The sequence below is a fragment of the Halichoerus grypus genome, chromosome X (assembly GCF_964656455.1).
Source record: "Halichoerus grypus chromosome X, mHalGry1.hap1.1, whole genome shotgun sequence".
NCBI lineage: Eukaryota > Metazoa > Chordata > Mammalia > Carnivora > Phocidae > Halichoerus > Halichoerus grypus.
The window spans coordinates 89,363,111-89,380,239 of NC_135727.1; the positions used below are offsets into that span (position 1 = coordinate 89,363,111).

The following is a 17,129-nucleotide window of genomic DNA, read 5'->3' on the forward strand; positions in this document are numbered from 1 at the left end:
CCCCATCCTGACATCCCCCAAAGACTTAACCCATTCCAGCATTAATTCTTAGCTCAAAATCTTACCTTCTAAATAATCTAAATCAAGTATGGATAAGACTTTTTGTATGGTCCATCTTGGGGAAAAGCTCCTCTCTATTCATGGAGCTGTAAAACCTAGAAAACAAGTTATCTGCCTGCAAAATACAATGCTGTGACAGGCATAGGATGGACATTCCCATTCTGAAAGAGAAGAAATGGAAGGAATAAAAGGGTTGCTGGTTTAAAGCAAACTGACAGCCCAGTAGAGCAAATTCCATTAGGTTTCCAGGCCTCAGAATAATTCTCTGGTGGCTTGATGTTCTTTCCTCTGGCCCCATTCTCTCAAGTTAACAAGGGTGGGAGCCCCCAACTCTAATCAAGGAAGTGGCCCCACCCTCTGGATCCAGGAATACAGTGGCCTCACCTGCAGGCCACCACTCTCTGGATCTGTGGTGGCAGGGGCAGCACCTCTGGCTTATGAACCACCCTCAGCATCCCTGCTGACCTCTGAGCCCCCTTAGAGGCATTCTTCCATTTTGTTGAAGAATAACACATGTTCACAGCCAAGTAACTCTATCAGCCTGTTTTCTGCCTGTAGAGTCCCCAAAGTCTGACAGTCTTTCTTCATTTGGTCCCATGTCTGACCCTTCAGTCCAAGCTGCCAATGTTTCTGCTGAGATAGTTTATTGGATCCATGTGTCACACATCTAATCCCTCCAGCAAAATTTGTCCAGCCACACTCTTAGTGCTCTCTCCAGAGCACATATTCTCATGTTTTGCAATGTATGTAGGCTAATAATTTTTCCAAATCTTCAAATTCTGGTGACTTTTTGCTTAATAGTTCTGGAATGGACTGAACCTTGCACATTCTAGGAGAGTTCACATGTCACTCTGTAATGAAATGATCTGTTTAGGAAGTTTTCTCCTCCACTAGACTATGAGCTCCCTGGAGGCAAGAACTTTGGATCATTTATCTCTATGTCTCCAGTGTCTAGCTTCATAGATGACACAAAATTGGCTCTTAGTAACTATTGGAAGAGGGAAGGAGGTTGGAAGGAAGGAAGGAACATACTTGTAGAGTTATAATTTAGTGGCTTGGGGAGTAGAAAGGTACTGGGAGCTCAGACTGCCAAAACCAAGACTATGTCACTTCCTCAGGATTCTTCACCATCTACTCTGATCTTCTTGGAGCTTTGTCAGGGTCTAAGCATGAAGAAACATTGCAATCACAAAGTGATCCCAGATCAGGTGAGCCTTTAGCTCATCAAAGTAGCTTTTCCTTCTGGAAGCTTCCTGGTCAATCCAACAGCAGCTTAGCACATAGCCAGCATACCAGAAGAGGGAAGAAGGATGGAACAGAGAGTGCCATGTGTAGGCTATGGTTTAGATGGCTAATTCCTGTAAATTGATCAAGGCTGAATACTTAATGTGCTAGAACCCTCAATAGCTCTCTCTCTCTAATGGACCACTATCAGCTGGCATCAGGGAGAATATATAGTTCTTTTTAAAGTCTTGTTATGCCTTTACACACCCTACCCATTTTATTATATAAATATAACCCATTACTTATTGTCAAGAATAAAAGCTAAATGTGCACACCTAATGTCTACACTCGAGAAAGGCAGAAAGGAAAAAAATAAGACATTCACAAGAATTAGAGAAAAAGTGGAAGAGTCCCATGGAATGCACACCCAGAAAAAACTTGGGTGTTTTTGGTGCCCACCTTTTCTTTTCTCCTTTCAACCCCCAAACGAATTGCTGTTATACCCTCTGCCTTCCCCACAGCCATAAAGAATCAGGCTGTGATAAACAAATGCAGCATTTACAGGCAGGTTAACAGTAAATGTCAAATTCAATACCATGGAATAGAACACCAAACAGTGTTTTCATTTCATATTATTTCATGAATGCAGGGACTCTGTCTTGTTCATTTAGCTCCAATGCCTTGAAAGGTGCTAAGCACATAGTAGTTATGCAGTAGATATTTGTTTAATGAATTTTGAATGAATTAAATTGATTAACCAGGAACCTGCTGTAGGTAGTCAGAGTGTAACATTCAGAAAAAAATGCTTGGGCAAGAAGCCCCTGAGATGAATGCACTACTCTGCTTACCTGGCAGCAGTAAGGCCAGTAAGGGGAATGTATATCTCCACGAGATAGTTAAAGCATTCCTTAGCCCAAAGTCAGAGATCCCTGCCTCCTCCCTTTCTTGCCTGACCAGATGACTTGGATTCACTGTTTTTCCAACTAACCACCCCCTTTAGCTGACTACTTAAAGAGAACCAAGGCCAAGGCTAACAGAACTAATTTTGCTTAGACTAAATCAATACAGTGGTTTGGCCAAGCAGTATAGAGATTATTGCTCCTGTCTCCAGCTCCAATTGTAGGATCTACCTCCCTATTCCTTTTCCCTTTCCAAAACCACTGGGAAAAAAAACTGGAGGTGGGAGATTTGTTAGATATTGGCTCCAATATTCAGTCTTCCTCTTCACATTCTCTGACACCTGACTGGCCATTTCAGACTTAGAAGCAGATTTTCTGTCCTTCCTTAATATCTCTCTATGATTAACTCTCTATTCTCTCTTCTCTTTGGCTTATTTTAGATACCTGCAGCAGAAAACAACCCTTTCCTTGTTGGAATGCACTATTGGTACTCCAGTCACAGCCCCCGGACCCAGCACTGCAATGTCTGCCGGGAGAGCATTCCTGCCTTATCTAGAAATGTTATCATCTGCGAAGGTACCTTTCTAATTACTTTAGGAAATGGAGCCCAGTGGGTGGAGACAGGGGTGAAAGAGCTCATGTGGCTTTAGTGTCATTGACTCATACTAGTCATTGACTCTAGTGTAAGGTTAATTCTGACACTTAACAGACTGAAGAAAAGAGATGGGAAGAAGCTGGCATGAATGGAAATTCTCATGAATTAAATGGAGGGCTGGGTCTGAGAGGATTGGACAACACAGTCACAAGAGCTGGAACAACAGAAATCACCTTATTCTTGCCATCAGTTTCCATTCAAGTCAGATAGTAGATAATTTAGCCAATAAGAATAAAAAGGAACTAGAAAATATGAGAAATAGGCCTTTGGAGGTGGGCCAGAACTATTTAGATGCATCTAAGTTCTAATTTTCAGAGAATCTTAGGGAAGGGCCTTAGAATCTTCATTGTCACCAGATTCACATCTATCTTTTTTCTTCCTTTTTTTCATAGTGTGCAAAGTGAAATCTCACAAATTATGTGCTTTGAGAGCAAGCAAAGACTGCAAATGGAATACATTGTCTATCACTGATGACCTCCTCATGCCCGCTGATGAAGTAGTGAGTACCAGCCATCTTCTCCTACAGGCACTCTTTCCCATCTCTCCTTTAACCAGGATACACAGGGGAAGGAAGACTTCTTCCTGTCTCCATACAACCCAAGTCAACTTCCTGCCTAGGCTTAAAATCCAACCAGTCTAGAAGAATGAAAGCCCCCTACTCCCAGCTGTCCTCACTTGCTAGCATTGGAGTGGGGAGGGCAAGACCATGAAGAACTTTGTTGGGGTTACTTAATGTCCTCTGTGGGATGGTATAGTCACTCCAGCTGGCCCTTTCTCTCCTTATATCTCTAACTTCTACCTCTTACCTTTTTTTTTACCTTTCAGAAGAGTATGCCTCATCAGTGGGTAGAAGGAAACATATCTGTCAGTTCTCAGTGTGCAGTATGTCATGAGAACTGTGGCAGTTATGAAAGACTTCAAGATTTCCGATGTCTCTGGTGTAATTCTACGGTAAGACTCTTATCATATCCTTGATACTTAGAGAACTTGACTTCTAGAGAAGGGGTGGAGTTAAGCTATGTGCCTACACATAGATAGAAATCTCAGAGACCCTTACCCCAAAATAGCAGCTTACATAGTACAGAGCTCAGTATCTTGCCTTTCCAAATCTGGCTATGGAATCTTGGAGAGAAAGACTTGACTCTCACCTTTAATGGTTCTTAATTGGTGAGGTCTACTAGCAAATGGGAAAAGCTGAACTCTGTTATGACAGTACGGGCAATTAAAAAAATAAGTTGTGAGTCTATCCTTAAGAAACCTTCTGCCTTCCTCATTCACTATTTCCTGGAAACTTACAATCTTTGTTAATTAATAATGGTTAATAAGTTTAACATATTACTATTGCCACAATGTATTGAGTGTTTTGTGTACATGGTCTCATTTATTCCTTACAACAACCCTAAATAGGCCTTATTGTCCCCATTTACAGCTGAGAAAAGTGAGGTTCAGAAAAATGAAGTGATTTGCTCAAGGTCATGCAGCCAGTAAGCAAAAAGAGTCTTGATTCATACATAATTCTGCAAAAATCATATTCTTAACTACAATACTACCATGCTTCTAAACCAGTAGTTCTTAACTGGGAGTGATTTTGCCCAACCCACAGGAAACATTTGACGATATCTGGAGACATTCTTGATTGTTACAACTTTGGGAGAGAGGGTGCGCAATGGGCTTATAATAAGTAGAGGCCTGGGATTCTGCTAAACCTCCTATAATGTACAAGACAGCACAAAAAAATAACTATCTGGCCCAAAATACAAATAGTGTCAATGCTGAGAAACTCTGATTTAGACTTTAGCTTTTAGATGCTCCTGTCAAACTGATTATTCTAGACAAGAAGAAACTAAAGTATGAACTTCTTTTCAGAAGACTCTGGGTCCCTCTACTTTGCTCCAGCTCATCAGTTGCTCCTGAAAAGGAGCTTATACCCTCATCAGACACCCCAATTTTTGCAGCTGTCCCCAGGGGACACCTCTAGATCACACAGATCTAGTGGAGAGTGAGTGTAGGTCCCAAAAACTGTAACCAGCGGAGAAAGAGTTCTTACCTAGCTACCACACCCAGGGTACAGCAAGGGGCAACAATCTGAGGAATCCAGTGTTATTGTAAAAAAGGACTCTTAGCATACCTTCATAATTATGGCCTGAAGGGCAGGCTAAACACATATCTAAGGGCCCACTGTAATACTTTTTAGAGACCTAGGAGGATAGGCACCATCTTGGTGGTTTCCCTCTGCCACACTCCAGAGTGCCAGTATCTCCAAGAGGGGAATTTTACATGCATCTGGTATGCCGGGGTTTTTTTGCAGCGGCTGCCCAGGTGATGCCCCTTTATTGCCTGGCTCTGCTGGCCAGCAGGGCTTGCATTCCTGGGTCCTATGGGACTATAACAAATGGAGAGAGGGTTCCTGGCCAACTACCATAAAGAGGGCACACCACAGACAGCAGGCTGAAAAGAGGCCTATTTGTTTGTCCTGGAGTTTCAGCCTAAAGGGCAGGCTTCTGGTTTGGCTATTGTGGAGTGTCTGACTCTTGATTTCAGCTCAAGTCATGACCTCAGGGTCATGAGATCAAGCCCCATGTCAGACTCTGTGCTGGGTGTGGAGCCTGCTTGAAATTTTCTCTCTCCCTCTCCCTCTGCCCCTCCCCACCAAAAAAAAAAGAAATGTTAAAGGGACTTCTTTAAGCTGAAATTAAAGGGCACTAGTTAGTAAAAGGAAAACATATGAAAAATATAAATCTCACTGGTAAGGGTAAATATATCGTAAAATTCAGAATAATCTAACAATGTAAATGTGGTGAATTAATCACTAAAGCTAGTATGAAGGTTAAAAGACAAAAGTAGTAAAAGCAACTATAACTATAATTTGATAAGTGATACATGACATAAAAAGATGTAAATTAGATATCAAAAACATAAGACAAGAGGGGGAGTAAAATATAGAGCTTTATAATGCATTCAAACTTAAATTGTTATCAACTTAAAACAGGCTATTACAAAAGTTGTTATATGCAAGCCTCATGGTAACCACAAAGCAATAACCTTAGTAGATACACAAAAGATAAAGAGAAAGGAATCTATGTATACCACTACAGAAAATCTTCAAATCACAAAGAAGAGAGCAAGAGAAGAAAGGAACAGGGGAACTACAAAATAGCAAAAAACAATTCAAAACTTACATACCTATCAATAATTACCTTAAATGTAAATGAACTAAATTCTCAAATCAAAAGACATAGAGTGACTGGATGGATAAAAAAAGAAGACCCGTTATATCCTGCCTATAAGAGACTCACTTCAGATATAATGATACACACAGACTGAAAGTGAAGGGATGGAAAAGATATTCCATGCAAATGGAAACCAAAAAAAAGGAGGGGTTGTTATACTTATATTAGACAAAATAGACTTTAAAACAAAGACTGTAATAAGAGACAAAGAAAGTCATTATGTAATGATAAAGGGGACAATCCAACAAGAGAATATAACATTTGTAAATATTTATGCACCAACATAGGAGCACCTAAGGGAAAAATACACAACAACACAATATTAAGGGATTTAAATACTCCACTGTCATCAATAGACAGATTATCCAGACAGAAAATTAATACAGAAACATTGGCATTAAATGACACATTACACTAGATGGATTTAATAGATGTATACAGAACATTTCATCCAAAAGCAACAGAATATGCATTCTTCTCAAATACACATAGAACATTCTCCAGGATAGATCATATGTTAGACAACAAAACTAGTCTTAATAAATTTTAAAAGATTGACATAATGTAAAGCATCTTTTCTGACCACAATGGTATGAAATTAGTAATCAATTATAGGAATAAAACTGGAAAAACCACAAATATATGGATATTAAACAACATGCTACTGAACAACCAATGGGTCAAAGAAGAAATCAAAAGAGAAATCAAAAAATACCTTGAGACAAATGAAAATGGAAATACTGCATACCAAAACTTATGAGATGCAGAATTCTGAGAAAATTGTGCTGTAGCAGGATCCTGAGCTCACCTCATTCCACAGACACACTGAGATAACAGCCACATCAATGCAACTAATTCAGAACATGACCTAAAAACTGGCAGAAGAGACCTTCCACCGTTAATTGTAGAGAGGAGGCCACAATGAAAAGGGTAAGAGGGACAGAGACACAGGTGGGAACCAAACCCTTGTATAGACTAACCACAATTGGAAGAGACACCTCAAGTACAGAGAAGTAAGAGGATTGGACCCCACCACCAGGCACCCAGGCACAGGGGACCTGAAACTGGGAAGACAAGTTCCCATAACATTTGGCTTTGAAAACCAGTGGGATTTGATTTCATGAGTTTTTACAATCAGCAGGGCTTGATTCTGAGTACTTTAGAAATCAGTGGGTTTAGCTCCAGGAGAATCAGAAGGTGATAGGAAATTAGGTCCCTGCTGTTAAAGAGACAGCATAACAAATAACCCAGCCGAGATACAGCATAGAAGCAGCAGTTTGAGAAGCAAACTGGGGTATAAGTGAAGGAGATTTATTCACTAATCCCAGAACATGTGCTGGAAGGGCAGGGATCTATAGGAGACTTCTCAAAGAAAAAAAGAGCTGGCAGGTGCCATTTCTCTCCCACCCTCCCCAGCCTAGATAGTTGGACACCTGCAGGAACCAGCAAGAACACTCTCCACCTAGCTTACTAACACTGTGCACCCTACCCCATTCTCCTGTGGATCTGGCCCATTCAACCAGCCAATAGTCCCTCCAAAGCAGTTCCTGCTAAATCTCATCCTGCAAGCAGCTCCATCAGGGACAAACACCACTCCAAAGTGACTCTTACCTTGGGGAGAGTAGAAGATAACCACACACACCAGTACACCCACAGTCCCAGCAGTCAAACCTTATAGTTGACAGTGCAGAGAGGGTATCCTGCTGATCAGTGTAATTGCAGTCCTGGCAAATGGACTGGGAGCAGGCATCTGGTCTGACTGCAGGCCTTGCCCCCCAACAAAAACCTCTCAGGAGACAATGCAGGGAGAGCATCCTGCAGGTCAGTGTGACTACAGCCCTGGTAGACAAGCTGAGGGCAGGCATCTGGTCTGATTGTCAATGCTGCCCAATTACAAGCCTGTGGCAGCCCCATACTGGCTTCTATTTTTTTTTAATTTTATTTTATTATGTTATTTTAGTCACCATACAATACATCATTAGTTTTTGATGTAGTGATCCATGATTCATTGTTTTCGTATAACACCCAGTGCTCCATGCAGTACGTGCCCTCTTTAATACCCATCACCGGGCTAACCCATCCCCCCACCCCCCTCCCCTCTAAAACCCTTAGTTTGTTTCTCAGAGTCCATAGTCTCTCATGGTTCATCTCTCCCTCCGATTTCCCCCCCTTCATTTTTCCCTTCCTTCTCCTAATGTCCTCCATGCTATTCCTTATGTTCCACAAATAAGTGAAACCATATGATAATTGACTTTCTCTGCTTGACTTATTTCACTCAGCATAATCTCCTCCAGTCCCATCCATGTTGCTGTAAAACTTGGGTATTCATCCTTTCTGATGGCTGAGTAATATTCCATGTATATATGGACCACATCTTCTTTATCCATTCATCTGTTTGAAGGGCATCTCGGCTCTTTCCACAGTTTGGCTATTGCGGACATTGCTGCTATGAACATTGGGGTGCATATGGCCCTTCTTTTCACTACATCTGTGTCTTTGGGGCAAATACCCAGTAGTGCAATTGCTGGGTCATAGGGTAGCTCTATTTTTAATTTTCTGAGGCACCTCCACACTGTTTTCCAAAGTGGCTGTACCAACTTGCATTCTCATCAACAGTGTAAGAGGGTTTCCCTTTCTCCACATCCTCTCCAACATTTGTTGTTTCTTTCCCTGTCCATTTTTGCCATTCTAACTGGTGTAAGGTGGTATCTCAATGTGGTTTTGATTTGAATTTTCCTGATGGCTAATGGTGATGAACACTTTTCATGTGTCTGGTAGCCATTTGTATGTCTTTTTCGGAGAAGTGTCTGTTCATGTCTTCTGCCCATTTTTTGCTTGATTATTTGTTTTTTGGGTGTTGAGTTTGAGAAGTTCTTTATAGATCTTGGATACCAGCCCTTTATCTGTAGTGTCATTTGCAAATATCTTCTCCCATTCTGTGGGTTACCTCTTAGTTTTGTTGATTGTTTCCTTTGCTGTGCAGAAGCTTTTTATCTTGATGAAGTCCCAAAAGTTCATTTTGGCTTTTGTTTCACTAGCCTTTGGAGATGTATCTTGAAAGAAGTTGCTGTGGCCGATGTCAAAGAGGTTACTGCCTATGTTCTCCTCTAGGATTTTGATGGATTCCTGTCTCACATTGAGGTCTTTCATCCATTTTGAGTTTATCTTTGTGTATGGTGTTAGAGAATGGTTGAGTTTCATTCTTCTGCATGTGGCTGTCCAATTTTCCCAGCACCATTTATTGAAGAGACTGTCTTTTTTCCATTGCATGTTTTTTCCTGCTTTGTCGAAGATTATTTGACCATAGAGTTGAGGGTCCATATCTGGGCTCTCTATTCTGTTCCATTGGTCTATATGTGTTTTTGTGCCAGTACCATGCTGTCTTGGTGATCACTGCTTTGTAATATAGCTTGAAATCGGGCAACGTGATGCCCCCAGCTTTGTTTTTCTTTTTCAACATTTCCTTGGCGATTCGAGGTCTTTTCTGATTCCATACAAATTTTAGGATTGTTTTTTCCAGCACTTTGAAAAATGTCATTGGAATTTTGATCGGGATGGCATTGAAGATATAGATTGCTCTGGATAGCATAGACATTTTAACAATGTTTATTCTTCCGATCCATGAGCATGGAATATTTTTCCATCTTTTGGTGTCTTCTTCAATTTCTTTCATGCGTGTTCTGTGGTTCCTAGAGTATAGATGTTTTACCTCTTTGGTTAGGTTTATTCTGAGGTATCTAATGCTTTTTGGTGCTATTGTAAATGGAATTATTTCTCTAATTTCTCTTTCTACAGTTGCATTGTTAGTGTATAAGAAAGCAATTGATTTCTGTGCATTGATTTTGTATCCTCCCACATTACTGAATTGCTGGATGAGTTCTAGTCATTTGGGGGTGGAGTCTTTTGGGTTTTCCACATAAAGTATCATGTCATCTGCGAGAAGAGAGAGTTTGACTTCTTCTTTGCCAATTTGAATACTTTTATTTCTTTTTGTTGTCTGATTGCTGTTGCTAGGACTTCTAGTACTATGTTGAATAATAGTGGCGAGAGTGGGCATCCTTGACATGTTCCTGATCTTAAGGGAAAGGCTTTCAGCTTTTCCCCATTGATGATGATATTTGCTGTGGGTTTTTCATAGATGGATTTTATGAACTTGAGGAATGTTCCCTCTATCCCTATACTCTGAAGAGTTTTAATCAGGAAAAGGATACTGTATTTTGTAAAATGCTTTTTCTGCATCCATTGAGGGGACCATATGGTTCTTCTCTCTCCTTTTATTAATGTGTTCTATCACATTGAGTGATTTGCAAATGTTGAACGACCCTTGCATCCCGGAGATAAATCCCACTGGTCGTGGAGGATGATCCTTTTAATGTATTGTTGGATCCTATTAGCTAGGATTTTGTTAAGGATTTTGGAATCCATATTCATCAGGGATATCGGTCTGAAATTCTCCTTTTTGAAGGGGTTTTTGCCTGGTTTGGGGATTAAGATAATGCTGGCCTCATAGAATGAGTCTGGAAGCTTTCCTTCTGTTTCTAGTTTTTGAAACAGCTTCAGTAGAATAGGTATTAGTTCTTCTTTGAATGTTTGGTAGAATTCCCCAGGGAATCCATCAGGCCCTGGATTCTTGTTTTGGGGGAGGTTTTTGATCACTGTTTCAATCTCGTAACTGGTTATTGGCCTACTCAGGTTGTCATTTTCTTCCTGTTTCAGTCTTGGGAGTTTATAGGTTTCCAGGAAGGCATCCATTTCATCCAGGTTGCTCAGCTTATTGGCATATAGTTGTCGATAATAATTTCTAATTATGGTTTCTATTTCTTTGGTGTTAGTCATGATCTCTCCCCTTTCATTCATAATGTTATTAATTTGGGTCCTTTCTCTTTTCTTTTGCATAAGTCTGGCCAGTGGTTTATCGATCTTATTAATTCTTTCAGTGAACCAGCTTCTAGTTTCATTGATCTGATCTACTGTTTCTGGTTTCTAATTCATTGATCTCAGCTCTAATCTTAATTATTTTTCTTCTAATGCGTGGCTTAGGCATTGTTTGTTGCTTTTTCTCTAGTTCTTTAAGGTGTAGAGTTAGTTGGTGAATTTGGGATTTTTCTATTTTTTTGAGTGAGGCTTGGATGGCTATGTATTTCCCCCTTAGGACCGCCTTTGCAGTATCCCATAGGTTTTGGACCGATGTGTTTTCATTCTCATTGGTTTCCATGAGTTGTTTAAACTCTTCTTTGACTTCCTGGTTGACCCATACATTCTTGAGCCGAGTGGTCTTTAGTTTCCAAGTGTTTGAATTTCTTCCAAAATCTTTCTTGTGATTGAGTTCCAGTTTTAAAGTGTTATGGTCTGAGAATATGCAGGGAATAATCTCAATCTTTTGGTATCGGTTGAGACCTGATTTGTGACCCAGTATATGGTCTATTCTGGAGAAAGTTCCATGTGTGCTCGAGAAGAATGAGTATTCTGTTGTTTTAGGGTGGAATGTTCTGTATGTATCTATGAGGTCCATCTGGTCCAGTGTGTCATTCAAAGCTCTTGTTTCTTTTTTTATTTTCTGCTTAGATGATCTGTCTATTGCTGAGAGTGGAGTATTGAGGTCTCCTACAATTAACATATTATTATCAATACAACTCTTTTTTTGGTTAACAGTTGCCTTATGTAGATGGGAGCTCCCATGTTGGGGGCATAGATATTTACAATTGTTAGATCTTCTTGTTGGATAGACCCTTTAAGAATGATATAGTGTCCTTCTGTGTCTCTTATTACAGACTTTAGTTTAAAATCGAATTTGTCTGATATAAGAATTGGTACCCCAGCTTTCTTTTGAGGTCCGCTGGCATGGAAGATGGATCTCCATCCCTTCACTTTCAGTCTGGATGTATCTTTAGGTTCAAAATGAGTCTCCTATAGACAGCATATGGATGGGTCCTGTCTTTTTATCCAATCTGCAACCCTGTGCCATTTTATGGTAGTATTTAGGCCATTCACGTTGAGAGTGATTATTGAAAGATATGAATTAATTGTCATCATGTTGCCTGTGAAGACTTTGTTTTTATAGATTGTCCCTGTAAATTTCTGTTGTATATCACTCTTGGGATCTTTCTCCTGTTATAGAACCCTCCTTTATATTTCTTGCAAGGCCGGCTTAGTGGTCACATATTCTTTCAGTTTCTGCCAGTCTTGGAAGCTCTGCATCCCTCCATCCATTCTAAATGACAGCCTTGCTGGATAAAGTATTCTTGGCTGCATGTTCTTCTCATTTAGTACCCTGAATATGTCTTGACAGGGCTTTCTGGCTTGCCAGGTCTCTGTGGATAGGTCTGACGTTATTCTGATGTTCCTCCCTCTGTATGTAAGGAATCTCTTCCGCCTAACTGCCCTTAAGATGGTTTCCTTGGTTCTAAGATTTGCGAGTTTTATTATTACATGCCAGGGAGTTGGCCTGTTTTCCTTGATGTTGCGAGGGGTCCTCTCTGCCTCTAGGACACGAATGTTTGTTTCATTCCCCAGATTAGGGAAGTTCTCAGCTACGATTTGCTCAAATACATCTTCTAGTCCTCTCTCTCTCTCTCCACTCCTTCCGGGATTCCAATTATTCTGACATTGGAACGCTTCATGGTGTCACTTATTTCTCTGATTCTATTTTCATGGATTCTGAGTTGTTTTTCCCTGGCCTCCTCTTTTCCCTTTTTGTCTATTAATTGGTCTTCTAGGTCACTAATTCATTCTTCTGCCTCGCTTACCCTAGGTGTTCGATTATCTAGATTAGATTGGATCTCATTGATAGCATTTTTAAGTTCTGCCAATTCAGCTTTCATTTTTGCCCTTAGAGACTTTATGTTGCCATTAATTGATTTCTCCATTCTAGCTATTATCTTCACAATTGCTAGCCTGAATTCCAACTCTGATATCTCGGTTATATCTGAATCCATTTGTAAATCTGTGGCATAAGTCATTGTCTCTGAGTCTTTCCTATTTGGGGGTTCTTCCTCTTAGTCATTCTGTTGAGAGGTGGTTGAGGGAATGTATAGAGTCCAAATTATTGACCAGAACCCAAGCAAGATGCACCTGTTTTCTAGGGACTTTACGGTTGCTGAGCTCTTGTTTTCCCAGGCTGTCTTCTAGGGGAGGGGCCTGCTGTGCTGTTATTCAGGCAACCCTGTTTGGGCAGAGTTGCCCTGACCCTTGTGGCAGGGGGTGGGCTCAGTGAAAACAGGTTTTGGGGGGCTTTTGTTCTCTGGCAGCTTTACCTGGCGGCTTTCCGCATCTCTTCCAAGAGTCAGAGCAGAAGAGAGCGTTTCTAACCCTCTGCCTCAGAGCAGAGAGATCGCAGTCTGTTCTTCAGTGAGCTCTCCAGGCCACATTATCTCCATTTCTGTCTGTGCTGCTATAAACTGCGGCATCCTGGGTTGTGTGCCCCTGAGCAGCGCTCCCAGTCTTCACCTCCATGTCGGGGCACATCTCTGCCCTTTATGCTTCTCAAACCGCCAGCTACCCCCAGTTCACATGCGTGGCCCTGCCGCCCCAGTTTCCGTCTGGGGGGCTGCCCTAAAGTCCTTTCCCCACCGCTACCGGTCTGCAAGTCTGTGCCCCGTCCCCAGCGCAGGAGGCTATAGCTCATCAGCGGTGTAGGATTCCAAAGTCTGCCTCCCTGCCCCTTCTGTTTATCCTCCAATATCTGCTCACGGAATCATGGCTCCCTGCTTCATACCTCGAAACCAACTACCTGTGATATTCTGTTTTTAGAAATCCAGGTCTATCTTCTTACATCTCAGGCTGATTTTGTGGGTGTTCAGAGTGGTCTGGTGGATATCCAGCTCAATTCCAGGCACCAGTTGGAATAGGGTCCCCTATTCCTCCACCATCTTTTCCCCCCCTCCTCCCCATACTGGCTTCCTAAGAGCACAGGGACAAAAGCCTGCCTAGTATGCCGACAACAGGCAAAGCGGAACATTGCACCAACTGGACTGAAGGCAAACAAGGCTCAGCCACAGAAGAAAGGCAAGCACAACCCACATAGGAGGCACCACTGAAGTGCCTGGTTCTGGTGAACAAGGGACACTGTGCTAGAGAGCACCACAAGATTTCTTCATAGAGCCACTACTTTGAAGATCAGGAGATCTAACTAACTTTTCTAATAGACAGAAACAAACACAAAGAGTTAGACAAAATGAGGAGACAGAGGAATATGTCCCAAATGAAAGAACAGGAAAAAAAACCACAGCAAAAGAGTTAAATGAAACAAAGATAATCAATATGCCTGATAAAGAATACAAAGTAATTGTCATAAAGATATTTACTGGACTTGAGAAAAGACTGGAAGATCTCAATGAGTCCTTCAGCAAATTTTTATAGAAAATATAAAAAAGAACCAATCACAGATGAAGAACCCAATAATTGAAATTAAAAATAAACTAGAAGGAATCAATAATAGATTAGAGGAGACAGAAGAACAGATCAGCAACCTGGAAGACAGGGTAATTGAAAGCAACCAAGCTAAAGAACAAAAACAAAAAAGAATTATAATAAATGAGAATAGGTTAAAGGAACTCAGTGACATCATCAAGCATAATAACATTCACATTGCAGGGATCCCAGAAGGAATGGAGAGGAGGCAGAAAATGTATTTGAAGAAATAATAGCTGAAAACTTCCCTAATCTGGGGAAGGAAATAAAGATCCAGATCCGGGCAGCACAGACAGCCCCCAACAAAATCAGCCCAAAGAGGTCCACACTGAGACACATAATAATTAAAATGGCAAAAACTAGTGGTAAAGATTTTTCAAAGCAACAAGAAGAAATAGTTATATACAAGGGAAATCCCATAAGGCTATCAGCTGACTTTTCAGAAGAAACTTTGAAGAGACTGGCATGATATTCAAACTACTGAAAGGAAAAAGCCTGCAACCAAGAATACTCTACCCAACAGGGCTGTCATTCAGAACAGGAGAGATAAACAGTTTCCCAGACAAACAAAAAAAGGTAAAAGTGTTCATCACCATTAAGCCAGCCTTACAAGAAATGTTAAAGAAAAGAAAAGGCCATAATTATGAGTAAGAAAATTATAAAAAGAAAAAATTTCACAGGTAACTGCAAGCATATAATGAGTAGTAGTTTAATCACTTAGAGAACCAGTATGGAGGTTAAAGCACAAAAACAGTAAAATCAATTATTTCTATAAAAATCAATCAAGGGATTCACAAAATAAAAGGATGTAGAGTATGACAAACCTAAAGCATGTGAAGGGAAGAGTAAAAACTTGGTGCTTTAAATGAGTTCAAACTTAAACAACTATCAACTTAATATAGACTGCTATGTGCATAAGATGTTACATACAAACCTAATGCTAACCACAAATCAAAAATCTGTAATAGATACACAAGAAATAAAGACAAAGGAGTCCAAGCATATTACTAAACAAAGCCATCAAAACACAAGGCACAAGAGCAAGAAGAAAAGGAACAGAGAAGAACTACAAAAACTAAAAAAAAAAACATAAAATAAGTGACAAAGGGCAGTAAGTACATACCTATCAATAATTACTTTTAAAATTTTTTTAAAGATTTTTTATTTATTTACCTGACAGAGAGAGACACAGCGAGAGAGGGAACACAAGCAGGGGGAGCAGGAGAGGGAAAAGCAGGCTTCCTGTGGAGCAGGAAGCCCAACGCAGGGCTCGATCCCAGGACCCTGGGATCATGACCTGAGCCGAAGGCAGATGCTTAATGACTGAGCCACCCAGGCACAATAATTACTTTTAATATAAATGAACTAAATGCTTTATTTAAGGCATAGAGGGACTGAATGGATAAGAAAGTAAGACCAATCTGTATGTTGCCTACAAGAGATTCACTTCAGACCTAATGACATGCAAATTGGAAGTGAAGGGATGGGAAAACATTTATCATGCAAATGGAAGCAAAAAGAAAGCTGGGGTAGTAATACTTATGTCAGACGAAATAGACATTAAAACAAAGACTAACAAGAGACAAAGAAGGACACTACATAATAAGAAAGGAAAAAAAAAAACCTACAAGAGGATACAACAATTATAAATATTTGTGCACCTAACATGGGAGCACCTAAATACATGGTGTGTCACCATTAACAGACATAAAGGAAGAAATTGACAGTGATAAAATAATAGTAGTGGACTTTAACACCCCACTTATATCAATGGATACATCATCCAGACAAAATATAAACAAGAAATAGTGGCTTTGAATGACACATTGGACCAGATGGATCTAATAGATATATTTAGAACATTCCATCCAAAAACAGCAGAATATGTATACATTCTTTTCAAGTGCACATGGAACATTCTCCAGAATAGATCACATGTGAGGCCACAAAACAAGTCTTAATAAACTCAAAAAGATTGAAACCATATTATATATGCCTTCCAACCACAATGGTATGAAATCACAAAAAAATCACAAGAAAAAATGTGGAAAGAACACAAATACATGGAGGCTAAATAACCTGCTACTGAACAATGAAGGGTCAATGAAGAAATCAAAGAGGAAATCACAAAATACACGGAGACAAATAAAAATGAAAGCAAAATGGCCCAAAATCTTTGATGCAGCAGAAGTTGTTCCAAGAGGGAAGATTATAGCAATACAGGCTTTCCTCAAAAAAAAAAAAAAAAAAAAAAAACCCTCAAATAAACAACCTAACTTTACATCTAAAGGAGCTAGAAAAAGAACAAGCAAAGCTGTGAGCCAGTAGAAGGAAAGAAATAATAAAGATTGGAGCAGAAATAAATGAAATAGAGACTAAAAAACAATGGAAGAGATCAATGAAACCAGGAGATTTTTTTAAAATAATAAACAAAAATGATAACTCTTTAGCCAGACCATCAAGAAAAAGAGGGAACTTAAATAAATAAAATCAGAGATGAAAGAGGAGAAATAATAAACAACACCATAGAAATACAAAGGATTATAAGAGAATATTTTTTGGGTTTTTTGTGTTTTTTTTTTTAATGAGGATATTATGAAGAATTATATGCCAATAAATTGGATAACCTAGAAGAAATGGATAAATTCCTAG

General features: G+C 40.0%; 1 protein-coding gene across 1 annotated transcript in view; it reads left to right on the forward strand.

Moving 5' to 3' along the window:
- The window catches only part of DGKK (diacylglycerol kinase kappa), a 147,174-nt gene that overhangs the window by 60,916 nt on the left and 69,129 nt on the right, over positions 1-17,129 (forward strand). The window contains exons 5-7 of the mRNA XM_078064165.1: positions 2,624-2,759; positions 3,231-3,337; positions 3,667-3,789. Of these exons, the coding sequence (XP_077920291.1) occupies positions 2,624-2,759; positions 3,231-3,337; positions 3,667-3,789 (366 nt within the window). The remainder of the gene's footprint in view (positions 1-2,623; positions 2,760-3,230; positions 3,338-3,666; positions 3,790-17,129) is intronic.